General features: G+C 61.4%; 1 protein-coding gene across 1 annotated transcript in view; it reads left to right on the forward strand.

Annotated features, from left to right (window-relative positions):
• The first annotated feature begins 273 nt into the window (after positions 1 to 273).
• The window catches only part of LOC121274826 (ataxin-2-like protein), a 112,985-nt gene continuing 88,926 nt past the window's right edge, over positions 274 to 24,332 (forward strand). The window contains exons 1-3 of the mRNA XM_041182191.1: positions 274 to 414; positions 562 to 692; positions 2,688 to 2,903. Coding sequence (XP_041038125.1) covers positions 300 to 414; positions 562 to 692; positions 2,688 to 2,903 — 462 coding nt within the window. The 5' untranslated portion in view covers positions 274 to 299. The remainder of the gene's footprint in view (positions 415 to 561; positions 693 to 2,687; positions 2,904 to 24,332) is intronic.

The raw sequence follows: 24,332 nt of genomic DNA on the forward strand, positions 1-24,332 counted from the left end.
CTCTCTCTCTCTCCTCTGTCTCTCTCTCTCCTCTGTCTCTCTCTCTCCTCTCTCTCTCTCTCTCCCCTCTCTCTCCCCCCTCTCTCTGTCTCTCTCTCCTCTCTCTCTCTCTCTCCCCTCTCTCTCTCTCCCCCCTCTCTCTCTCTCTCTCTCTCCCCTCTCTCTCTCTCTCCCCCTATCTCTCTCTCTCTCTCCCCTCTCTCTCTCTCTCTCCATTCCCTCTCTCTCTCTCTCTTTCCTTTCCCTCTCTCTCTCCCCTCTCTCTCTCTCTCTCTCTCTCTCAGCCCGTGTTTGCCTCCATGATCCAGAGTAACCCTCGGATGATTGGCTCGGCAGCCCACCCCCAGGCCATCGTGTCCAGCTCTGGTCCTCAGTACCCGCCGGCAGACCAGGCCCCTCCCCAGGCCATGTACGGTGAGTGGGTTCTCGCACGGGTTGTGTGGTTCGGCGGTGGGGGGGCGGTGGGGGGGGTGGATCCTGGGTCGAAGCAGCTCTCCCCCCCCACCCCGGGCCCGAGGGACGCCTGAGCCCGACTAAACCATGGCTTGTCTTGTCTTGCAGTGTCGGCCGGAGTTCCCCAGCCTTACACCCACGCGGCCCCGCTGCACCACCACACTCCGCACCCGCAGCCTGCCACCACGCCAACTGGCGGCCAACAACAGGGTCAGCACGCAGCCCCCAGCCCAGTGCAGGTACAGGAGCTGAGAGTCCGCGCGCTGGCTTCCACTCGCTCTCTCTCTCTCTCTCTCCCTCTCTCTCTCTCTCTCCCTCTTCTCTCTCTCTCCCCCTCTCTCTCTCTCTCCCCCTCTCTCTCCCTCTCTCTCTCTCTCTCTCCCCCTCTCTCTCTCTCTCCCCCTCTCTCTCCCTCCCGCTCTCTCTCCCTCCCGCTCTCTCTCCCTCCCGCTCTCTCTCCCTCCCGCTCTCTCTCCCTCCCGCTCTCTCTCCCTCCCGCTCTCTCTCCCTCCCGCTCTCTCTCCCTCCCGCTCTCTCTCCCTCCCGCTCTCTCTCCCTCCCGCTCTCTCTCTCCCTCCCGCTCTCTCTCCCTCCCGCTCTCTCTCCCTCCCGCTCTCTATCTCTCCCGCTCTCTCTCACCCTCCTGCTCTCTCTCTCTCCCTCCCACTCTCTCTCCCTCCCGCTCTCTCTCCCTCCCGCTCTCTCTCCCTCCCGCTCTCTCTCCCTCCCGCTCTCTCTCCCTCCCGCTCTCTCTCCCTCCCGCTCTCTCTCCCTCCCGCTCTCTCTCCCTCCCGCTCTCTCTCCCTCCCGCTCTCACTATCTCTCCCGCTCTCACTATCTCTCCCGCTCTCTCTATCCCTCCCGCTCTCTCTCCCTCCCGCTCTCTTTATCCCTCCCGCTCTCTTTATCCCTCCTGCTCTCTCTCTCCCTCCCGCCCTCTCTCCCTCCCGCCCTCTCTCCCTCCTGCCCTCTCTCCCTCCCTCCCTCCATCTCTTTTTCTCTTTTTTGCTTTTTCTCTCTCTTTCTTTTTCTCCCTCTCTCTCCCTCTTTCTCTCCCCGTTGCAGGCTGCATTTTTCTCACCCTGTTGCATGCTCCATCTCTCTCATTTTGTCCCACCCTCTATCTCTCTCCCCATTTCGTGCTCTGCATCTCTCTGCCATATGCTCCCTCTATCTGTCTGTTCCTCCCCCCCACTCTCTCCTCCCCCTACCCCTCCCTCTCTCCTCCCCCTCCCTCTCTCCTCCCCCTCCCCCCCTCCCCCCTCCCTCTCTCCTCCCCCTCCCTCTCTCCTCCCCCTCCCTCCCTCTCTCTCCCTCTCTCCCCACCTCCCTCCCTTTCTATCCTTCCTTCCCTCTCTCTCTCTATCCCTCCCCCTCTCTCCCTGTCACACCCTCCATCCCCCTCTCGCTCTCTCGCTCTCTTGCTCGCTCTCTTTCTCTCGCTAACTCTCTCCCCCTCCCGCGCTCTCTCTCTCTCTCTCTCTCTCTCACTCCCGCTCTCCCATGTTGCGTTTTCTCCCCCTCTCGTGTGTTCACACTCGGATATATCGCGGAGAGGCGGCCAAATTAAGTGCGGCTTTGGATCAACCATGATCTGATTAAATGGCGTAACAGGCTCAAGGGGCTGAATGGCCTCCTCCTGTTCCTGTGTAACAGGCTCGAGAGGGGCTGAATGGCCTCCTGTTCCTGTGTAACAGGCTCAAGAGGGGCTGAACGGCCTCCTCCTGTTCCAGTGTAACAGGCTGGAGAGGGGCTGAATGGCCTCCTCCTGTTCCAGTGTAACAGGCTGGAGAGGAGCTGAATGTCCTCCTCCTGTTCCTGTGTAACAGCCTCGAGAGGGGCTGAATGGCCTCCTCCTGTTCCTGTGTAACAGGCTGGAGAGGGGCTGAATGGCCTCCTCCTGTTCCTGTGTAACAGGCTGGAGAGGGGCTGAATGGCCTCCTCCTGTTCCTGTGTAACAGGCTGGAGAGGGGCTGAATGGCCTCCTCCTGTTCCTGTGTAACAGGCTGGAGAGGGACTGAATGGCCTCCTGTTCCAGTGTCACAGGCTCAAGAGGGGCTGAATGGTCTCCTCCTGTTCCTGTGTAACAGGCTCGAGAGGGGCTGAATGGCCTCCTCCTGTTCCTGTGTCACAGGCTGGAGAGGGGCTGAATGGGGCCTCCTCCTGTTCCTGTAGGGTACTGCGCCCTGTTAATAGTTGAAGCTAACCATGGTTACTCTGCTCTCTCCACTCAGCACCAGCAGCACCAGACCAACCAACCACCACATCTGAGTAATGCACAGGCCCAGCAGAACCTCTACCACGCGGCCCTGACCCCCACCCCACCTTCCATCACCCCTGGCCCCAACCCTCAGTCCCCACAGACCAGCTTCCCCCAACAGGCGGTGTACGCCATTCACCCCCATCAGCAGCTTCAGCACGGATACAGTAACATGGCACACGTCACACAGGTGAGAAATTTGCAGAGGGGTTGGGGTGCGCGTAGTGCGGTGGGGCTGTGCGCATGTGGCAGGTGTCTCTGCTTCTGCGTGTGTGGGCGCTCAAGTGTATGCAGGTATCTCGTGTGCAAGTGTGCGTCTGGTGGTGTGCGAGGGTGTGTGCGAGCGTCTGGTGGTGTGCGAGCGTCTGGTGGTGTGCGAGGGTGTGTGTGAGCGTCTGGTGGTGTGCGAGCGTCTGGTGTGTGTGTAAGCGTGTGTGCGAGCGTCTGGTGGTGTGCGAGCGTCTGGTGGTGTGCGAGCGTCTGGTGGTGTGCGAGCGTCTGGTGGTGTGCGAGCGTCTGGTGGTGTGCGAGCGTCTGGTGGTGTGCGAGCGTCTGGTGGTGTGCGAGGATATGTTCGAGCGTCTGGTGTGTGTGCGAGCGTGTATAGGTGCGTCTGGTGTGCGAGAGTGCATACATTTGGTGGTGTACGAGCATGTGTGCGAGCGTGTGGTGGTGTACAAGTGTGAATACGTGCGTCTGGTGGTGTGCGAGCATGTGGTGGTGTGTGAGCGTGTATACGTGCATCTCGTGGTGTGCGAGCGTATGTGCTTGCGTCTGGTGGTGTGCCAGCGTCTGGTGGTGTGTGAGCGTGTATACGTGCGTCTGGTGGTGCGCGAGCATGTGTGCGCGCATCTGGTGGTTTGCGAGCGTGTATAGGTGCATATGGTGTGCGAGCGTGCATACATTCGTCTGGTGGTGTGCGAGCGTGCATACATTCGTCTGGTGGCGTGCGAGCATGCATACGCGCGTCTGGTGGTGTGCGAGCATGCATACGCGCGTCTGGTGGTGTGCGAGCATGCATACACGCGTCTGGTGGTGTGCGAGCGTGCATACGCGCGTCTGGTGGTGTGCGAGCGTGTATACGCGCGTCTGGTGGTATATGAGCGTCTGGAGGTGTAGGAGCGTGTGTGTGAGCGTCTGGTGGTATAGGAGTGTGTGTGTGTGAGCGTCTGGTGGTGTAGGAGTGTGTGTGTGAGCGTCTGGTGGTGTAGGAGTGTGTGTGCGAGCGTCTGGTGGTGTAGGAGTGTGTGTGCGAGCGTCTGGCGGTGTAGGAGTGTGTGCGAGCGTCTGGTGGTTTAGGAGTGTGTGTGCGAGCTTCTGGAGGTGTAGGAGCGTGTGTGCGCGCGTCTGGTGGTGTAGGAGCGTGTGTACGAGCGTCTGGAGGTGTAGGAGTGTGTGTGTGCGAGCGTCTGGTGGTGTAGGAGTGTGTGTGCGAGCGTCTGGTGGTGTAGGAGTGTGTGTGCGAGCGTCTGCAGGTGTAGGAGTGTGTGTGCGAGCATCTGGTGGTGTAGGACTGTGTGTGCGAGCGTCTGGTGTGCGTGCGTCTTGAGGTGTAGGAGTGTGTGTGCGAGCGTCTGGTGGTGTGCGAGCGTCTGGAGGTGTAGGAGCGTGTGCACGAGCGTCTGGAGGTGTGCAAGCGTCTGGAGGTGTAGGAGCGTGTGTGTGCGAGCGTCTGGTGGTGTAGGAGCGTGTGTGTGCGAGCGTCTGGTGGTGTAGGAGCGTGTGTGTGCGAGCGTCTGGTGGTGTAGGAGCGTGTGTGTGCGAGCGTCTGGTGGTGTAGGAGCGTGTGTGCGCGAGCGTCTGGTGGTGTAGGAGCGTGTGTGTGCGAGCGTCTGGTGGTGTAGGAGTGTGTGTGCGAGCGTCTGGAGGTGTAGGAGTGTGTGCGAGCGTCTGGTGGTGTGCGAGCGTCTGGTGGTGTGCGAGCGTCTGGTGGTGTGCGAGCGTCTGGTGGTGTGCGAGCGTCTGGTGGTGTGCGAGCGTCTGGTGGTGTGCGAGCGTCTGGTGGTGTGCGAGCGTCTGGTGGTGTGCGAGCGTCTGGTGGTGTGCGAGCGTCTGGTGGTGTGCGAGCGTGTGCGAGCGTCTGGAGGTGTAGGAGTGTGTGTGCGAGCGTTTGGTGGTGTAGGAGTGTGTGTGCGAGCGTTTGGTGGTGTAGGAGCGTGTGTGCGAGCGTCTGGAGGTGTAGGAGCGTGTGTGCGAGCGTCTGGAGGTGTAGGAGCGTGTGTGCTAGCGTCTGGAGGTGTAGGAGCGTGTGTGCTAGCGTCTGGAGGTGTAGGAGCATGTGTGCGAGCGTCTGGAGGTGTAGGAGCGTGTGTGCGAGCGTCTGGATGTGTAGGAGCGTGTGTGCGAGCGTCTGGAGGTGTAGGAGCGTGCGTGCGAGCGTCTGGAGGTGTAGGAGCGTGCGTGCGAGCGTCTGGAGGTGTAGGAGCGTGCGTGCGAGCGTCTGGAGGTGTAGGAGCGTGCGTGCGAGCGTCTGGAGGTGTAGGAGCGTGCGTGCGAGCGTCTGGAGGTGTAGGAGCGTGCGTGCGAGCGTCTGGAGGTGTAGGAGCGTGCGTGCGAGCGTCTGGAGGTGTAGGAGCATGTGTGCGAGCGTCTGGTGGTGTAGGATTGTGTGTGCGAGCGTCTGGTGTGCGAGCGTCTGGAGGTGTAGGAGTGTGTGTGCAAGCGTCTTCTGGTGTCCGAGCGTCTGGAGGTGTAGGAGTGTGTGTGCGAGCGTCTGGAGGTGTAGGAGTGTGTGTGCGAGCGTCCGGAGGTGTGCGAGCGTCTGGTGGTAGCGGAGTGTGTGTGCGAGCGTCTGGAGGTGTAGGAGTGTGTGTGCGAGCGTCTGGAGGTGTAGGAGTGTGTGTGCGAGCGTCTGGAGGTGTAGGAGTGTGTGTTCGAGCGTCTGGAGGTGTAGGAGTGTGTGTGCGAGCGTCTGGAGGTGTAGGAGTGTGTGTGCGAGCGTCTGGAGGTGTAGGAGTGTGTGTGCGAGCGTCTGGAGGTGTAGGAGTGTGTGTGCGAGCGCCTGGAGGTGTAGGAGTGTGTGTGTGAGCGCCTGGAGGTGTAGGAGTGTGTGTGCGAGCGTCTGGAGGTGTAGGAGTGTGTGTGCGAGCGTCTGGAGGTGTAGGAGCATGTGTGCGAGCGTCTGGAGTTGTGCGAACGTCTGGTGGTATAGGAGTGTGTGTGCGAGCGTCTGGTGATGTAGGAGTGTGTGTGCGAGCGTCTGGTGGTGTAGGAGTGTGTGTGCGAGCGTCTGGAGGTGTAGGAGCGTGTGTGCGAGCGTCTGGAGGTGTAGGAGTGTGTGTGCGAGCGTCTGGTGTTGTAGGAGTGTGTGTGCGAGCGTCTGGTGGTGTACGAGTGTGTGTGCGAGCGTCTGGTGGTGTAGGAGTGTGTGTGCAAGCGTCTGGTGGTGTACAAGTGTGTGTGCGAGCGTCTGCTGGTGTAGGAGTGTGTGCGAGCGTCTTGAGGTGTGCGAGCGTCTGGTGGTATAGGAGTGTGTGTGCGAGCGTCTGGTGGTATAGGAGTGTGTGTGCGAGCGTCTGGTGGTGTAGGAGTGTGTGTGCGAGCGTCTGGTGATGTAGGAGCGTGTGTGCGAGTGTCTGGAGGTGTAGGAGCGTGTGTGCGAGTGTCTGGTGATGTAGGAGTGTGTGTGCGAGCGTCTGGAGGTGTAGGAGTGTGTGTGCGAGCGTCTGGAGGTGTAGGAGTGTGTGTGCGAGCGTCTGGTGGTGTAGGAGTGTGTGTGCGAGCGTCTGGTGGTGTAGGAGTGTGTGCGAGCGTCTGGTGGTGTAGGAGTGTGTGTGAGAGCGTCTGGAGCTGTAGGAGTGTATGTGAGAGCGTCTGGAGCTGTAGGAGTGTGTGTGCGAGCGTCTGGAGGTGTAGGAGTGTGTGTGCGAGCGTCTGGTGGTGTAGGAGTGTGTGTGTGAGCGTCTGGTGGTGTAGGAGTGTGTGCGAGCGTCTGGTGGTGTAGGAGCGTGTGTGCGAGCGTCTGGAGGTGTAGGAGCGTGTGTGCGAGCGTCTGGAGGTGTAGGAGCGTGTGTGCGAGCGTCTGGAGGTGTAGGAGCGTGTGTGCGAGCATCTGGAGGTGTAGGAGCGTGTGTGCGAGCGTCTGGAGGTGTAGGATCGTGTGTGCGAGCGTCTGGAGGTGTAGGAGCGTGTGTGCGAGCATCTGAAGGTGTAGGAGCGTGTGTGCGAGCGTCTGGAGGTGTAGGAGCGTGTGTGCGAGCGTCTGGAGGTGTAGGAGCGTGTGTGCGAGCGTCTGGAGGTGTAGGAGCATGTGTGCGAGCGTCTGGAGGTGTAGGAGCGTGTGTGCGAGCGTCTGGAGGTGTAGGAGCCTGTGTACGAGCGTCTGGTGGTGTAGGATTGTGTGTGCGAGCGTCTGGTGTGCGAGCGTCTGGAGGTGTAGGAGTGTGTGTGCAAGCGTCTGGTGGTGTCCGAGCATCTGGAGGTGTAGGAGTGTGTGTGCGAGCGTCTGGAGGTGTAGGAGTGTGTGTGCAAGCATCTGGTGGTGTAGGAGCGTGTGTGCGAGCGTCTGGTGGTGTAGGAGTGTGTGTGCGAGCGTCTGGAGGTGTAGGAGTGTGTGTGCGAGCCTCTGGTGGTGTAGGAGCGTGTGTGCGAGCCTCTGGTGGTGTAGGAGCGTGTGTGCGAGCGTCTGGTGGTGTAGGAGCGTGTGTGCGAGCGTCTGGAGGTGTAGGAGCGTGTGTGCGAGCGTCTTGAGGTGTAGGAGCGTGTGTGCTAGCGTCTGGAGGTGTAGGAGCATGTGTGCGAGCATCTGGAGGTGTAGGAGCGTGTGTGCGAGCGTCTGGAGGTGTAGGATCGTGTGTGCGAGCGTCTGGAGGTGTAGGAGCGTGTGTGCGAGCGTCTTGAGGTGTAGGAGCGTGTGTGCTAGCGTCTGGAGGTGTAGGAGCATGTGTGCGAGCATCTGGAGGTGTAGGAGCGTGCGTGCGAGCGTCTGGAGGTGTAGGAGCGTGCGTGCGAGCGTCTGGAGGTGTAGGAGCATGTGTGCGAGCGTCTGGTGGTGTAGGATTGTGTGTGCGAGCGTCTGGTGTGCGAGCGTCTGGAGGTGTAGGAGTGTGTGTGCAAGCGTCTTATGGTGTCCGAGCGTCTGGAGGTGTAGGAGTGTGTGTGCGAGCGTCTGGAGGTGTAGGAGTGTGTGTGCGAGCGTCCGGAGGTGTGCGAGCGTCTGGTGGTAGCGGAGTGTGTGTGCGAGCGTCTGGAGGTGTAGGAGTGTGTGTGCGAGCGTCTGGAGGTGTAGGAGTGTGTGTGCGAGCGTCTGGAGGTGTAGGAGTGTGTGTTCGAGCGTCTGGAGGTGTAGGAGTGTGTGTGCGAGCGTCTGGAGGTGTAGGAGTGTGTGTGCGAGCGTCTGGAGGTGTAGGAGTGTGTGTGCGAGCGTCTGGAGGTGTAGGAGTGTGTGTGCGAGCGCCTGGAGGTGTAGGAGTGTGTGTGTGAGCGCCTGGAGGTGTAGGAGTGTGTGTGCGAGCGTCTGGAGGTGTAGGAGTGTGTGTGCGAGCGTCTGGAGGTGTAGGAGCATGTGTGCGAGCGTCTGGAGTTGTGCGAACGTCTGGTGGTATAGGAGTGTGTGTGCGAGCGTCTGGTGATGTAGGAGCGTGTGTGCGAGCGTCTGGTGGTGTAGGAGTGTGTGTGCGAGCGTCTGGAGGTGTAGGAGCGTGTGTGCGAGCGTCTGGAGGTGTAGGAGTGTGTGTGCGAGCGTCTGGAGGTGTAGGAGTGTGTGTGCGAGCGTCTGGTGGTGTACGAGTGTGTGTGCGAGCGTCTGGTGGTGTAGGAGTGTGTGTGCAAGCGTCTGGTGGTGTACAAGTGTGTGTGCGAGCGTCTGCTGGTGTAGGAGTGTGTGCGAGCGTCTTGAGGTGTGCGAGCGTCTGGTGGTATAGGAGTGTGTGTGCGAGCGTCTGGTGGTATAGGAGTGTGTGTGCGAGCGTCTGGTGGTGTAGGAGTGTGTGTGCGAGCGTCTGGTGTTGTAGGAGCGTGTGTGCGAGTGTCTGGAGGTGTAGGAGCGTGTGTGCGAGTGTCTGGTGATGTAGGAGTGTGTGTGCGAGCGTCTGGAGGTGTAGGAGTGTGTGTGCGAGCGTCTGGAGGTGTAGGAGTGTGTGTGCGAGCGTCTGGTGGTGTAGGAGTGTGTGTGCGAGCGTCTGGTGGTGTAGGAGTGTGTGCGAGCGTCTGGTGGTGTAGGAGTGTGTGTGAGAGCGTCTGGAGCTGTAGGAGTGTATGTGAGAGCGTCTGGAGCTGTAGGAGTGTGTGTGCGAGCGTCTGGAGGTGTAGGAGTGTGTGTGCGAGCGTCTGGTGGTGTAGGAGTGTGTGTGTGAGCGTCTGGTGGTGTAGGAGTGTGTGCGAGCGTCTGGTGGTGTAGGAGCGTGTGTGCGAGCGTCTGGAGGTGTAGGAGCGTGTGTGCGAGCGTCTGGAGGTGTAGGAGCGTGTGTGCGAGCGTCTGGAGGTGTAGGAGCGTGTGTGCGAGCATCTGGAGGTGTAGGAGCGTGTGTGCGAGCGTCTGGAGGTGTAGGATCGTGTGTGCGAGCGTCTGGAGGTGTAGGAGCGTGTGTGCGAGCATCTGAAGGTGTAGGAGCGTGTGTGCGAGCGTCTGGAGGTGTAGGAGCGTGTGTGCGAGCGTCTGGAGGTGTAGGAGCGTGTGTGCGAGCGTCTGGAGGTGTAGGAGCATGTGTGCGAGCGTCTGGAGGTGTAGGAGCGTGTGTGCGAGCGTCTGGAGGTGTAGGAGCCTGTGTACGAGCGTCTGGTGGTGTAGGATTGTGTGTGCGAGCGTCTGGTGTGCGAGCGTCTGGAGGTGTAGGAGTGTGTGTGCAAGCGTCTGGTGGTGTCCGAGCATCTGGAGGTGTAGGAGTGTGTGTGCGAGCGTCTGGAGGTGTAGGAGTGTGTGTGCAAGCATCTGGTGGTGTAGGAGCGTGTGTGCGAGCGTCTGGTGGTGTAGGAGTGTGTGTGCGAGCGTCTGGAGGTGTAGGAGTGTGTGTGCGAGCCTCTGGTGGTGTAGGAGCGTGTGTGCGAGCCTCTGGTGGTGTAGGAGCGTGTGTGCGAGCGTCTGGTGGTGTAGGAGCGTGTGTGCGAGCGTCTGGAGGTGTAGGAGCGTGTGTGCGAGCGTCTTGAGGTGTAGGAGCGTGTGTGCTAGCGTCTGGAGGTGTAGGAGCATGTGTGCGAGCATCTGGAGGTGTAGGAGCGTGTGTGCGAGCGTCTGGAGGTGTAGGATCGTGTGTGCGAGCGTCTGGAGGTGTAGGAGCGTGTGTGCGAGCGTCTTGAGGTGTAGGAGCGTGTGTGCTAGCGTCTGGAGGTGTAGGAGCATGTGTGCGAGCATCTGGAGGTGTAGGAGCGTGTGTGCGAGCGTCTGGAGGTGTAGGATCGTGTGTGCGAGCGTCTGGAGGTGTAGGAGCGTGTGTGCGAGCATCTGAAGGTGTAGGAGCGTGTGTGCGAGCGTCTGGAGGTGTAGGATCGTGTGTGCGAGCGTCTGGCGTGTAGGAGCGTGTGTGCGAGCGTCTGGTGGTGTAGGAGCGTGTGTGCGAGCATCTGGTGGTGTAGGAGCGTGTGTGCGAGCGTCTGGAGGTGTAGGAGCGTGTGTGCGAGCGTCTGTAGGTGTAGGAGCGTGTGTGCGAGCGTCTGGAGGTGTAGGAGCGTGTGTGCGAGCGTCTGGAGGTGTAGGATCGTGTGTGCGAGCGTCTGGAGGTGTAGGAGCATGTGTGCGAGCGTCTGGAGGTGTAGGAGTGTGTGTGCGAGCGTCTGGAGGTGTAGGAGCGTGTGTGCGAGCGTCTGGTGGTGTAGGATTGTGTGTGCGAGCGTCTGGTGTGCGAGCGTCTGGAGGTGTAGGAGTGTGTGTGCAAGCGTCTGGTGGTGTCCGAGCGTCTGGATGTGTAGGAGTGTGTGTGCGAGCGTCTGGAGGTGTAGGAGTGTGTGTGCGAGCGTCTGGAGGTGTAGGAGTGTGTGTGCGAGCGTCTGGAGGTGTAGGAGTGTGTGTGCGAGCGTCTGGAGGTGTAGGAGTGTGTGTGCGAGCGTCTGGAGGTGTAGGAGTGTGTGTGCGAGCGTCCGGAGGTGTGCGAGCGTCTGGTGGTGTAGGAGTGTGTGTGCGAGCGTCTGGAGGTGTAGGAGTGTGTGTGCGAGCGTCTGGAGGTGTAGGAGTGTGTGTACGAGCGTCTGGAGGTGTAGGAGTGTGTGTGCGAGTGTCTGGAGGTGTAGGAGTGTGTGTGCGAGCGTCTGGAGGTGTAGGAGTGTGTGTGCGAGCGTCCGGAGGTGTGCGAGCGTCTGGTGGTGTAGGAGTGTGTGTGCGAGCGTCTGGAGGTGTAGGAGTGTGTGTGCGAGCGCCTGGAGGTGTAGGAGTGTGTGTGCGAGCGCCTGGAGGTGTAGGAGTGTGTGTGCGAGCGCCTGGAGGTGTGGGAGCGTGTGTGCGAGCGTCTGGAGGTGTAGGAGCGTGTGTGCGAGCGTCTGGAGGTGTAGGAGCGTGTGTGCGAGCGTCTGGTGTGCGAGGGTCTGGAGGTGTAGGAGTGTGTGTGCAAGCGTCTGGTGGTGTGCGAGCGTCTGGAGGTGTAGGAGTGTGTGCGAGCGTCTGGTGGTGTGCGAGCGTCTGGTGGTGTGCGAGCGTCTGGTGGTGTGCGAGCGTCTGGTGGTGTGCGAGCGTCTGGTGGTGTGCGAGCGTCTGGTGGTGTGCGAGCGTCTGGAGGTGTAGGAGTGTGTGCGCGAGCGTTTGGTCGTGTAGGAGCGTGTGTGCGAGCGTCTGGAGTTGTAGGAGCGTGTGTGCGAGCGTCTGGAGGTGTAGGAGCGTGTGTGCGAGCGTCTGGAGGTGTGCGAGCGTGTGCGTGAGCGTCTGGAGGTGTAGGAGCGTGTGCGTGAGCGTCTGGAGGTGTAGGAGCGTGTGCGCGAGCGTCTGGAGGTGTAGGATCGTGTGCGCGTGCGTCTGGAGGTGTAGGAGCTTGTGTGCGAGCGTCTGGAGGTGTAGGAGCGTGTGTGCGAGCGTCTGGCGGTGTAGGAGTGTGTGCGAGCGTCTGGTGGTGTGCGAGCGTCTGGTGGCGTGCGAGCGTCTGGAGGTGTAGGAGTGTGTGTGTGCGAGCGTCTGGTGGTGTAGGAGCGTGTGTGTGCGAGCGTCTGGAGGTGTAGGAGCATGTGCGTGAGCGTCTGGAGGTGTAGGAGTGTGTGTGCGAGCGTCTGGTGGTGTAGGAGTGTGTGTGCGAGCGTCTGGAGGTGTAGGAGTGTGTGCGAGCGTCTGGTGGTGTGCGAGCGTCTGGTGGTGTGCGAGCGTCTGGAGGTGTAGGAGTGTGTGCGCGAGCGTTTGGTCGTTTAGGACCGTGTGTGCGAGCGTCTGGAGTTGTAGGAGCGTGTGTGCGAGCGTCTGGAGGAGTAGGAGCGTGTGTGCGAGCGTCTGGAGGTGTAGGAGCATGTGCGTGAGCGTCTGGAGGTGTAGGAGTGTGTGCGCGAGCGTCTGGTGGTGTAGGAGTGTGTGTGCGAGCGTCTGGAGGTGTAGGAGTGTGTGCGCGAGCGTCTGGAGGTGTAGGAGCGTGTGCGTGAGCGTCTGGAGGTGTAGGAGCGTGTGTGCGAGCGTCTGGAGGTGTAGGAGAGTGTGTTCGAGCATCTGTTGGTGTAGGAGTGTGTGTCCGAGCGTCTGGTGTGCGAGCGTCTTGAGGTGTAGGAGTGTGTGCGCGAGCGTCTGGTGGTGTGCGAGCGTCTGGAGGTACCGGAGTGTGTGCGCGATTGTCTGGAGGTGTAGGAGTGTGTGCACGAGCGTCTGGAGGTGTAGGAGCGTGTGTGTGCGAGCGTCTGGTGGTGTAGGAGTGTGTGTGTGAGAGCGTCTGGTGGTGTAGGAGTGTGTGCGAGCGTCTGGTGGTGTGCGAGCGTCTGGTGGTGTGCGAGCGTCTGGTGGTGTGCGAGCGTCTGGTGGTGTGCGAGCGTCTGGTGGTGTGCGAGCGTCTGGGGGTGTGCGAGCGTCTGGTGGTGTGCGAGCGTCTGGTGGTGTGCGAGCGTCTGGTGGTGTGCGAGCGTCTGGTGGTGTGCGAGCGTCTGGTGGTGTGCGAGCGTCTGGTGGTGTGCGAGCGTCTGGTGGTGTGCGAGCGTTTGGTGGTGTAGGAGCGTTTTCGCGAGCGTCTGGAGGTGTAGGAGCGTGTGTGCGAGCGTCTGGATGTGTTGGAGCGTGTGTGCGAGCGTCTGGAGGTGTAGGAGCGTGTGTGCGAGCGTCTGGAGGTGTAGGAGCGTGTGTGCGAGCGTCTGGAGGTGTAGGAGCGTGTGTGCGAGCGTCTGGTGGTGTAGGAGCGTGTGTGCGAGCGTCTGGTGATGTAGGAGCGTGTGTGCGAGCGTCTGGAGGTGTAGGAGCGTGTGCGTGAGCGTCTGGAGGTGTAGGAGACTTTGCGCGAGCGTCTGGAGGTGTAGGAGCGTGTGCGTGAGCGTCTGGAGGTGTAGGAGCGTGTGTGCGAGCGTCTGGAGGTGTAGGAGCGTGTGTGCGAGCGTCTGGTGGTGTAGGAGCGTGTGTGCGAGCGTCTGGTGTGCGAGCGTCTGGAGGTGTAGGAGTGTGTGTGCAAGCGTCTGGTGGTGTGCGAGCGTCTGGAGGTGTAGGAGTGTGTGTGCGAGCGTCCGGAGGTGTGCGAGCGTCTGGTGGTGTAGGAGTGTGTGTGCGAGCGTCTGGAGGTGTAGGAGTGTGTGTGCGAGCGTCTGGAGGTGTAGGAGTGTGTGTGCGAGCGTCTGGTGGTGTAGGAGTGTGTGTGCGAGCGTCTGGCGGTATAGGAGTGTGTGTGCGAGTGTCTGGTGATGTAGGAGCGTGTGTGCGAGCGTCTGGTGGTGTAGGAGTGTGTGTGCGAGCGTCTGGAGCTGTAGGAGTGTGTGTGCAAGAGTCTGGTGGTGTGCGAGCATCTGTAGGTGTAGGAGTGTGTGTGCGAGCGTCCGGAGGTGTGCGAGCGTCCGGAGGTGTGCGAGCGTCTGGTGGTGTAGGAGTGTGTGTGCGAGCGTCTGGAGGTGTAGGAGTGTGTGTGCGAGTGTCTGGAGGTGTAGGAGTGTGTGTGCGAGCCTCTGGTGGTGTAGGAGCGTGTGTGCGAGCGTCTGGTGATGTAGGAGCGTGTGTGCGAGCGTCTGGTGATGTAGGAGCGTGTGTGCGAGCGTCTGGTGATGTAGGAGCGTGTGTGCGAGCGTCTGGAGGTGTAGGATCGTGTGCGCGAGCGTCTGGAGGTGTGGGAGCTTGTGTGCGAGCGTCTGGAGGTGTAGGAGTGTGTGCACGAGCGTCTGGAGGTGTGCAAGCGTTTGGTGGTGTAGGAGCGTGTGTGTGCGAGCGTCTGGTGGTGTAGGAGCGTGTGTGAGCGAGCGTCTGGTGGTGTAGGAGTGTGTGTGTGTGAGCGTCTGGTGGTGTAGGAGTGTGTGCTAGCGTCTGGAGGTGTAGGAGTGTGTGCGAGCGTCTGGAGGTGTAGGAGTGTGTGCGAGCGTCTGGTGGTGTGCGAGCGTCTGGTGGTGTGCGAGCGTCTGGTGGTGTGCGAGCGTCTGGTGGTGTGCGAGCGTCTGGTGGTGTGCGAGCGTCTGGAGGTGTAGGAGTGTGTGCGCGAGCGTTTGGTCGTGTAGGAGCGTGTGTGCGAGCGTCTGGAGTTGTAGGAGCGTGTGTGCGAGCGTCTGGAGGTGTAGGAGCGTGTGTGCGAGCGTCTGGAGGTGTAGGAGCGTGTGCGTGAGCGTCTGGAGGTGTAGGAGCGTGTGCGCGAGCGTCTGGAGGTGTAGGATCGTGTGCGCGTGCGTCTGGAGGTGTAGGAGCTTGTGTGCGAGCGTCTGGAGGTGTAGGAGCGTGTGTGCGAGCGTCTGGCGGTGTAGGAGTGTGTGCGAGCGTCTGGTGGTGTGCGAGCGTCTGGTGGTGTGCGAGCGTCTGGTGGCGTGCGAGCCTCTGGAGGTGTAGGAGTGTTGTGTGCGAGCGTCTGGTGGTGTAGGAGCGTGTGTGTGCGAGCGTCTGGTGGTGTAGGAGTGTGTGTGTGTGAGCGTCTGGTGGTGTAGGAGTGTGTGCGAGCGTCTGGAGGTGTAGGAGTGTGTGCGAGCGTCTGGTGGTGTGCGAGCGTCTGGTGGTGTGCGAGCGTCTGGAGGTGTAGGAGTGTGTGCGCGAGCGTTTGGTCGTTTAGGACCGTGTGTGCGAGCGTCTGGAGTTGTAGGAGCGTGTGTGCGAGCGTCTGGAGTTGTAGGAGCGTGTGTGCGAGCGTCTGGAGGTGTAGGAGCGTGTGTGCGAGCGTCTGGAGGTGTAGGAGCGTGTGTGCGAGCGTCTGGAGGTGTAGGAGCGTGTGTGCGAGCGTCTGGAGGTGTAGGAGCATGTGCGTGAGCGTCTGGAGGTGTAGGAGTGTGTGCGCGAGCGTCTGGTGGTGTAGGAGTGTGTGTGCGAGCGTCTGGTGGTGTAGGAGTGTGTGTGTGTGAGCGTCTGGTGGTGTAGGAGTGTGTGCTAGCGTCTGGAGGTGTAGGAGTGCGTGCGAGCGTCTGGAGGTGTAGGAGTGTGTGCGAGCGTCTGGTGGTGTGCGAGCGTCTGGTGGTGTGCGAGCGTCTGGTGGTGTGCGAGCGTCTGGTGGTGTGCGAGCGTCTGGAGGTGTAGGAGTGTGTGCGCGAGCGTTTGGTCGTGTAGGAGCGTGTGTGCGAGCGTCTGGAGTTGTAGGAGCGTGTGTGCGAGCGTCTGGAGGTGTAGGAGCGTGTGTGCGAGCGTCTGGAGGTGTAGGAGCGTGTGCGTGAGCGTCTGGAGGTGTAGGAGCGTGTGCGTGAGCGTCTGGAGGTGTAGGAGCGTGTGCGCGAGCGTCTGGTGGTGTAGGATCGTGTGCGCGTGCGTCTGGAGGTGTAGGAGCTTGTGTGCGAGCGTCTGGAGGTGTAGGAGCGTGTTTGCGAGCGTCTGGAGGTGTAGGAGCGTGTGTGCGAGCGTCTGGCGGTGTGCGAGCGTCTGGTGGCGTGCGAGCGTCTGGAGGTGTAGGAGTGTTGTGTGCAAGCGTCTGGTGGTGTAGGAGCGTGTGTGTGCGAGCGTCTGGTGGTGTAGGAGCGTGTGTGTGCGAGCGTCTGGTGGTGTAGGAGTGTGTGCGAGCGTCTGGAGGTGTAGGAGTGTGTGCGAGCGTCTGGTGGTGTGCGAGCGTCTGGTGGTGTGCGAGCGTCTGGAGGTGTAGGAGTGTGTGCGCGAGCGTTTGTTCGTTTAGGACCGTGTGTGCGAGCGTCTGGAGTTGTAGGAGCGTGTGTGCGAGCGTCTGGAGTTGTAGGAGCGTGTGTGCGAGCGTCTGGAGGTGTAGGAGCGTGTGTGCGAGCGTCTGGAGGTGTAGGAGCATGTGCGTGAGCGTCTGGAGGTGTAGGAGTGTGTGCGCGAGCGTCTGGTGGTGTAGGAGTGTGTGTGCGAGCGTCTGGAGGTGTAGGAGTGTGTGTGCGAGCGTCTGGAGGTGTAGGAGCGTGTGTGCGAGCGTCTGGTGGTGTAGGAGCGTGTGTGCGAGCGTCTGGTGGTGTCCGAGCGTCTGGAGGTGTAGGAGTGTGTGTGCGAGCGTCTGGAGGTGTAGGAGTGTGTGTGCGAGCGTCTGGAGGTGTAGGAGAGTGTGTGCGAGCATCTGTTGGTGTAGGAGTGTGTGTGCGAGCGTCTGGTGTGCGAGCGTCTTGAGGTGTAGGAGTGTGTGCGCGAGCGTCTGGTGGTGTGCGAGCGTCTGGAGGTGCAGGAGTGTGTGCGCGATTGTCTGGAGGTGTAGGAGCGTGTGTGCGAGCGTCTGGTGATGTAGGAGCGTGTGTGCGAGCGTCTGGAGGTGTAGGAGCGTGTGTGCGAGCGTCTGGTGGTGTAGAGTGTGTGTGCGAGCGTCTGGAGCTGTAGGAGTGTGTGTGCGAGCGTCTGGTGGTGTGCGAGCGTCTGGTGGTGTAGGAGTGTGTGTGTGTGAGCGTCTGGTGGTGTAGGAGTGTGTGCGAGCGTCTCGAGGTGTAGGAGTGTGTGCGAGCGTCTGGTGGTGTGCGAGCGTCTGGTGATGTGCGAGCGTCTGGTGATGTGCGAGCGTCTGGTGGTGTGCGAGCGTCTGGTGGTGTGCAAGCGTCTGGAGGTGTAGGAGTGTGTGTGTGCGAGCGTCTGGTGGTGTAGGAGCGTGTGTGTGCGAGCGTCTGGTGGTGTAGGAGTGTGTGTGTGTGAGCGTCTGGTGGTGTAGTAGTGTGTGCGAGCGTCTGGAGGTGTAGGAGTGTGTGCGAGCGTCTGGAGGTGTAGGAGTGTGTGCGAGCGTCTGGTGGTGTGCGAGCGTCTGGTGGTGTGCGAGCGTCTGGTGGTGTGCGAGCGTCTGGTGGTGTGCGAGCGTCTGGAGGTGTAGGAGTGTGTGCGCGAGCGTTTGGTCGTGTAGGAGCGTGTGTGCGAGCGTCTGGAGTTGTCGGAGCGTGTGTGCGAGCGTCTGGAGGTGTAGGAGCGTGTGTGCGAGCGTCTGGAGGTGTAGGAGCGTGTGCGTGAGCGTCTGGAGGTGTAGGAACGTGTGCGCGAGCGTCTGGAGGTGTAGGAGCGTGTGCGCGAGCGTCTGGAGGTGTAGGATCGTGTGCGCGAGCGTCTGGAGGTGTGGGAGCTTGTGTGCGAGCGTCTGGAGGTGTAGGAGTGTGTGCACGAGCGTCTGGAGGTGTGCAAGCGTCTGGTGGTGTAGGAGCGTGTGTGTGCGAGCGTCTGGTGGTGTAGGAGCGTGTGTGAGCGAGCGTCTGGTGGTGTAGGAGTGTGTGTGTGTGAGCGTCTGGTGGTGTAGGAGTGTGTGCTAGCGTCTGGAGGTGTAGGAGTGTGTGCGAGCGTCTGGAGGTGTAGGAGTGTGTGCGAGCGTCTGGTGGTGTGCGAGCGTCTGGTGGTGTGCGAGCGTCTGGTGGTGTGCGAGCGTCTGGTGGTGTGCGAGCGTCTGGTGGTGTGCGAGCGTCTGGTGGTGTGCGAGCGTCTGGTGGTGTGCGAGCGTCTGGTGGTGTGCGAGCGTCTGGTGGTGTGCGAGCGTCTGGAGGTGTAGGAGTGTGTGCGCGAGCGTTTGGTCGTGTAGGAGCGTGTGTGCGAGCGTCTGGAGTTGTAGGAGCGTGTGTGCGAGCGTCTGGAGGTGTAGGAGCGTGTGTGCAAGCGTCTGGAGGTGTAGGAGCGTGTGCGTGAGCGTCTGGAGGTGTAGGAGCGTGTGCGTGAGCGTCTGGAGGTGTAGGAGCGTGTGCGCGAGCGTCTGGAGGTGTAGGATCGTGTGCGCGTGCGTCTGGAGGTGTAGGAGCTTGTGTGCGAGCGTCTGGAGGTGTAGGAGCGTGTTTGCGAGCGTCTGGAGGTGTAGGAGCGTGTGCGAGCGTCTGGTGGTGTGCGAGCGTCTGGTGGCGTGCGAGCGTCTGGAGGTGTAGGAGTGTTGTGTGCGAGCGTCTGGTGGTGTAGGAGCGTGTGTGTGCGAGCGTCTGGTGGTGTAGGAGTGTGTGTGTGTGAGCGTCTGGAGGTGTAGGAGTGTGTGCGCGAGCGTTTGGTCGTGTAGGAGCGTGTGTGCGAGCGTCTGGAGTTGTAGGAGCGTGTGTGCGAGCGTCTGGAGGTGTAGGAGCGTGTGTGCGAGCGTCTGGAGGTGTAGGAGCATGTGCGTGAGCGTCTGGAGGTGTAGGAGCGTGTGCGTGAGCGTCTGGAGGTGTAGGAGCGTGTGCGCGAGCGTCTGGAGGTGTAGGATCGTGTGCGCGTGCGTCTGGAGGTGTAGGAGCTTGTTTGCGAGCTTCTGGAGGTGTAGGAGCGTGTGTGCGAGCGTCTGGCGGTGTAGGAGTGTGTGCGAGCGTCTGGTGGTGTGCGAGCGTCTGGTGGCGTGCGAGCGTCTGGAGGTGTAGGAGTGTTGTGTGCGAGCGTCTGGTGGTGTAGGAGCGTGTGTGTGCGAGCGTCTGGTGGTGTAGGAGCGTGTGTGTGTGAGCGTCTGGTGGTGTAGGAGTGTGTGCGAGCGTCTGGAGGTGTAGGAGTGTGTGCGAGCGTCTGGTGGTGTGCGAGCGTCTGGTGGTGTGCGAGCATCTGGAGGTGTAGGAGTGTGTGCGCGAGCGTTTGGTCGTTTAGGACCGTGTGTGCGAGCGTCTGGAGTTGTAGGAGCGTGTGTGCGAGCGTCTGGAGTTGTAGGAGCGTGTGTGCGAGCGTCTGGAGGTGTAGGAGCGTGTGTGCGAGCGTCTGGAGGTGTAGGAGCATGTGCGTGAGCGTCTGGAGGTGTAGGAGTGTGTGCGCGAGCGTCTGGTGGTGTAGGAGTGTGTGTGCGAGCGTCTGGTGGTGTAGGAGTGTGTGTGTGTGAGCGTCTGGTGGTGTAGGAGTGTGTGCTAGCGTCTGGAGGTGTAGGAGTGCGTGCGAGCGTCTGGAGGTGTAGGAGTGCGTGCGAGCGTCTGGAGGTGTAGGAGTGTGTGCGAGCGTCTGGTGGTGTGCGAGCGTCTGGTGGTGTGCGAGCGTCTGGTGGTGTGCGAGCGTCTGGTGGTGTGCGAGCGTCTGGAGGTGTAGGAGTGTGTGCGCGAGCGTTTGGTCGTGTAGGAGCGTGTGTGCGAGCGTCTGGAGTTGTAGGAGCGTGTGTGCGAGCGTCTGGAGGTGTAGGAGCGTGTGTGCGAGCGTCTGGAGGTGTAGGAGCGTGTGCGTGAGCGTCTGGAGGTGTAGGAGCGTGTGCAGTGAGCGTCTGGAGGTGTAGGAGCGTGTGCGCGAGCGTCTGGAGGTGTAGGATCGTGTGCGCGTGCGTCTGGAGGTGTAGGAGCTTGTGTGCGAGCGTCTGGAGGTGTAGGAGCGTGTTTGCGAGCGTCTGGAGGTGTAGGAGCGTGTGTGCGAGCGTCTGGCGGTGTGCGAGCGTCTGGTGGCGTGCAAGCGTCTGGTGGTGTAGGAGCGTGTGTGTGCGAGCGTCTGGTGGTGTAGGAGTGTGTGTGTGCGAGCGTCTGGTGGTGTAGGAGTGTGTGCGAGCGTCTGGAGGTGTAGGAGTGTGTGCGAGCGTCTGGTGGTGTGCGAGCGTCTGGTGGTGTGCGAGCGTCTGGAGGTGTAGGAGTGTGTGCGCGAGCGTTTGTTCGTTTAGGACCGTGTGTGCGAGCGTCTGGAGTTGTAGGAGCGTGTGTGCGAGCGTCTGGAGTTGTAGGAGCGTGTGTGCGAGCGTCTGGAGGTGTAGGAGCGTGTGTGCGAGCGTCTGGAGGTGTAGGAGCATGTGCGTGAGCGTCTGGAGGTGTAGGAGTGTGTGCGCGAGCGTCTGGTGGTGTAGGAGTGTGTGTGCGAGCGTCTGGAGGTGTAGGAGTGTGTGTGCGAGCGTCTGGAGGTGTAGGAGCGTGTGTGCGAGCGTCTGGTGGTGTAGGAGCGTGTGTGCGAGCGTCTGGTGGTGTCCGAGCGTCTGGAGGTGTAGGAGTGTGTGTGCGAGCGTCTGGAGGTGTAGGAGTGTGTGTGCGAGCGTCTGGAGGTGTAGGAGAGTGTGTGCGAGCATCTGTTGGTGTAGGAGTGTGTGTGCGAGCGTCTGGTGTGCGAGCGTCTTGAGGTGTAGGAGTGTGTGCGCGAGCGTCTGGTGGTGTGCGAGCGTCTGGAGGTGCAGGAGTGTGTGCGCGATTGTCTGGAGGTGTAGGAGCGTGTGTGCGAGCGTCTGGTGATGTAGGAGCGTGTGTGCGAGCGTCTGGAGGTGTAGGAGCGTGTGTGCGAGCGTCTGGTGGTGTAGAGTGTGTGTGCGAGCGTCTGGAGCTGTAGGAGTGTGTGTGCGAGCGTCTGGTGGTGTGCGAGCGTCTGGTGGTGTAGGAGTGTGTGTGTGTGAGCGTCTGGTGGTGTAGGAGTGTGTGCGAGCGTCTGGAGGTTGTAGGAGTGTGTGCGAGCGTCTGGTGGTGTGCGAGCGTCTGGTGATGTGCGAGCGTCTGGTGGTGTGCGAGCGTCTGGTGGTGTGCAAGCGTCTGGAGGTGTAGGAGTGTGTGTGTGCGAGCGTCTGGTGGTGTAGGAGTGTGTGCTAGCGTCTGGAGGTGTAGGAGTGCGTGCGAGCGTCTGGAGGTGTAGGAGTGCGTGCGAGCGTCTGGAGGTGTAGGAGTGTGTGCGAGCGGTCTGGTGGTGTGCGAGCGTCTGGTGGTGTGCGAGCGTCTGGTGGTGTGCGAGCGTCTGGTGGTGTGCGAGCGTCCTGGTGGTGTAGGAGTGTGTGCGCGAGCGTTTGGTCGTGTAGGAGCGTGTGTGCGAGCGTCTGGAGTTGTAGGAGCGTGTGTGCGAGCGTCTGGAGGTGTAGGAGCGTGTGTGCGAGCGTCTGGAGGTGTAGGAGCGTGTGCGTGAGCGTCTGGAGGTGTAGGAGCGTGTGCGTGAGCGTCTGGAGGTGTAGGAGCGTGTGCGCGAGCGTCTGGAGGTGTAGGATCGTGTGCGCGTGCGTCTGGAGGTGTAGGAGCTTGTGTGCGAGCGTCTGGAGGTGTAGGAGCGTGTTTGCGAGCGTCTGGAGGTGTAGGAGCGTGTGTGCGAGCGTCTGGCGGTGTGCGAGCGTCTGGTGGCGTGCGAGCGTCTGGAGGTGTAGGAGTGTTGTGTGCAAGCGTCTGGTGGTGTAGGAGCGTGTGTGTGCGAGCGTCTGGTGGTGTAGGAGCGTGTGTGTGCGAGCGTCTGGTGGTGTAGGAGTGTGTGCGAGCGTCTGGAGGTGTAGGAGTGTGTGCGAGCGTCTGGTGGTGTGCGAGCGTCTGGTGGTGTGCGAGCGTCTGGAGGTGTAGGAGTGTGTGCGCGAGCGTTTGTTCGTTTAGGACCGTGTGTGCGAGCGTCTGGAGTTGTAGGAGCGTGTGTGCGAGCGTCTGGAGTTGTAGGAGCGTGTGTGCGAGCGTCTGGAGGTGTAGGAGCGTGTGTGCGAGCGTCTGGAGGTGTAGGAGCGTGTGCGTGAGCGTCTGGAGGTGTAGGAGTGTGTGCGCGAGCGTCTGGTGGTGTAGGAGTGTGTGTGCGAGCGTCTGGAGGTGTAGGAGTGTGTGTGCGAGCGTCTGGAGGTGTAGGAGCGTGTGTGCGAGCGTCTGGTGGTGTAGGAGCGTGTGTGCGAGCGTCTGGTGGTGTCCGAGCGTCTGGAGGTGTAGGAGTGTGTGTGCGAGCGTCTGGAGGTGTAGGAGTGTGTGTGCGAGCGTCTGGAGGTGTAGGAGAGTGTGTGCGAGCATCTGTTGGTGTAGGAGTGTGTGTGCGAGCGTCTGGTGTGCGAGCGTCTTGAGGTGTAGGAGTGTGTGCGCGAGCGTCTGGTGGTGTGCGAGCGTCTGGAGGTGCAGGAGTGTGTGCGCGATTGTCTGGAGGTGTAGGAGCGTGTGTGCGAGCGTCTGGTGATGTAGGAGCGTGTGTGCGAGCGTCTGGAGGTGTAGGAGCGTGTGTGCGAGCGTCTGGTGGTGTAGAGTGTGTGTGCGAGCGTCTGGAGCTGTAGGAGTGTGTGTGCGAGCGTCTGGTGGTGTGCGAGCGTCTGGTGGTGTAGGAGTGTGTGTGTGTGAGCGTCTGGTGGTGTAGGAGTGTGTGCGAGCGTCTGGAGGTGTAGGAGTGTGTGCGAGCGTCTGGTGGTGTGCGAGCGTCTGGTGATGTGCGAGCGTCTGGTGGTGTGCGAGCGTCTGGTGGTGTGCAAGCGTCTGGAGGTGTAGGAGTGTGTGTGTGCGAGCGTCTGGTGGTGTAGGAGCGTGTGTGTGCGAGCGTCTGGTGGTGTAGGAGTGTGTGTGTGCGAGCGTCTGGTGGTGTAGGAGTGTGTGCGAGCGTCTGGAGGTGTAGGAGTGTGTGCGAGCGTCTGGTGGTGTGCGAGCGTCTGGTGGTGTGCGAGCGTCTGGTGGTGTGCGAGCGTCTGGAGGTGTAGGAGTGTGTGCGCGAGCGTTTGGTCGTGTAGGAGCGTGTGTGCGAGCGTCTGGAGTTGTCGGAGCGTGTGTGCGAGCGTTTGGAGGTGTAGGAGCGTGTGTGCGAGCGTCTGGAGGTGTAGGAGCGTGTGTGCGAGCGTCTGGAGGTGTAGGAGCGTGTGCGTGAGCGTCTGGAGGTGTAGGAACGTGTGCGCGAGCGTCTGGAGGTGTAGGAGCGTGTGCGCGAGCGTCTGGAGGTGTAGGATCGTGTGCGCGAGCGTCTGGAGGTGTGGGAGCTTGTGTGCGAGCGTCTGGAGGTGTAGGAGTGTGTGCACGAGCGTCTGGAGGTGTGCAAGCGTCGGGTGGTGTAGGAGCGTGTGTGTGCGAGCGTCTGGTGGTGTAGGAGCGTGTGTGAGCGAGCGTCTGGTGGTGTAGGAGTGTGTGTGTGTGAGCGTCTGGTGGTGTAGGAGTGTGTGCTAGCGTCTGGAGGTGTAGGAGTGTGTGCGAGCGTCTGGAGGTGTAGGAGTGTGTGCGAGCGTCTGGTGGTGTGCGAGCGTCTGGTGGTGTGCGAGCGTCTGGAGGTGTAGGAGTGTGTGCGCGAGCGTTTGGTCGTTTAGGACCGTGTGTGCGAGCGTCTGGAGTTGTAGGAGCGTGTGTGCGAGCGTCTGGAGTTGTAGGAGCGTGTGTGCGAGCGTCTGGAGGTGTAGGAGCGTGTGTGCGAACGTCTGGAGGTGTAGGAGCATGTGCGTGAGCGTCTGGAGGTGTAGGAGTGTGTGCGCGAGCGTCTGGTGGTGTAGGAGTGTGTGTGCGAGCGTCTGGAGGTGTAGGAGTGTGTGTGCGAGCGTCTGGAGGTGTAGGAGCGTGTGTGCGAGCGTCTGGTGGTGTAGGAGCGTGTGTGCGAGCGTCTGGTGGTGTCCGAGCGTCTGGAGGTGTAGGAGTGTGTGTGCGAGCGTCTGGAGGTGTAGGAGTGTGTGTGCGAGCGTCTGGAGGTGTAGGAGAGTGTGTGCGAGCATCTGTTGGTGTAGGAGTGTGTGTGCGAGCGTCTGGTGTGCGAGCGTCTTGAGGTGTAGGAGTGTGTGCGCGAGCGTCTGGTGGTGTGCGAGCGTCTGGAGGTGCAGGAGTGTGTGCGCGATTGTCTGGAGGTGTAGGAGCGTGTGTGCGAGCGTCTGGTGATGTAGGAGCGTGTGTGCGAGCGTCTGGAGGTGTAGGAGCGTGTGTGCGAGCGTCTGGTGGTGTAGAGTGTGTGTGCGAGCGTCTGGAGCTGTAGGAGTGTGTGTGCGAGCGTCTGGTGGTGTGCGAGCGTCTGGTGGTGTAGGAGTGTGTGTGTGTGAGCGTCTGGTGGTGTAGGAGTGTGTGCGAGCGTCTGGAGGTGTAGGAGTGTGTGCGAGCGTCTGGTGGTGTGCGAGCGTCTGGTGATGTGCGAGCGTCTGGTGGTGTGCGAGCGTCTGGTGGTGTGCAAGCGTCTGGAGGTGTAGGAGTGTGTGTGTGCGAGCGTCTGGTGGTGTAGGAGTGTGTGCTAGCGTCTGGAGGTGTAGGAGTGCGTGCGAGCGTCTGGAGGTGTAGGAGTGCGTGCGAGCGTCTGGAGGTGTAGGAGTGTGTGCGAGCGTCTGGTGGTGTGCGAGCGTCTGGTGGTGTGCGAGCGTCTGGTGGTGTGCGAGCGTCTGGTGGTGTGCGAGCGTCTGGTGGTGTAGGAGTGTGTGCGCGAGCGTTTGGTCGTGTAGGAGCGTGTGTGCGAGCGTCTGGAGTTGTAGGAGCGTGTGTGCGAGCGTCTGGAGGTGTAGGAGCGTGTGTGCGAGCGTCTGGAGGTGTAGGAGCGTGTGCGTGAGCGTCTGGAGGTGTAGGAGCGTGTGCGTGAGCGTCTGGAGGTGTAGGAGCGTGTGCGCGAGCGTCTGGAGGTGTAGGATCGTGTGCGCGTGCGTCTGGAGGTGTAGGAGCTTGTGTGCGAGCGTCTGGAGGTGTAGGAGCGTGTTTGCGAGCGTCTGGAGGTGTAGGAGCGTGTGTGCGAGCGTCTGGCGGTGTG

This window comes from Carcharodon carcharias, assembly GCF_017639515.1.
Source record: "Carcharodon carcharias isolate sCarCar2 chromosome 38 unlocalized genomic scaffold, sCarCar2.pri SUPER_38_unloc_31, whole genome shotgun sequence".
NCBI classification, from domain to species: Eukaryota; Metazoa; Chordata; class Chondrichthyes; order Lamniformes; family Lamnidae; genus Carcharodon; species Carcharodon carcharias.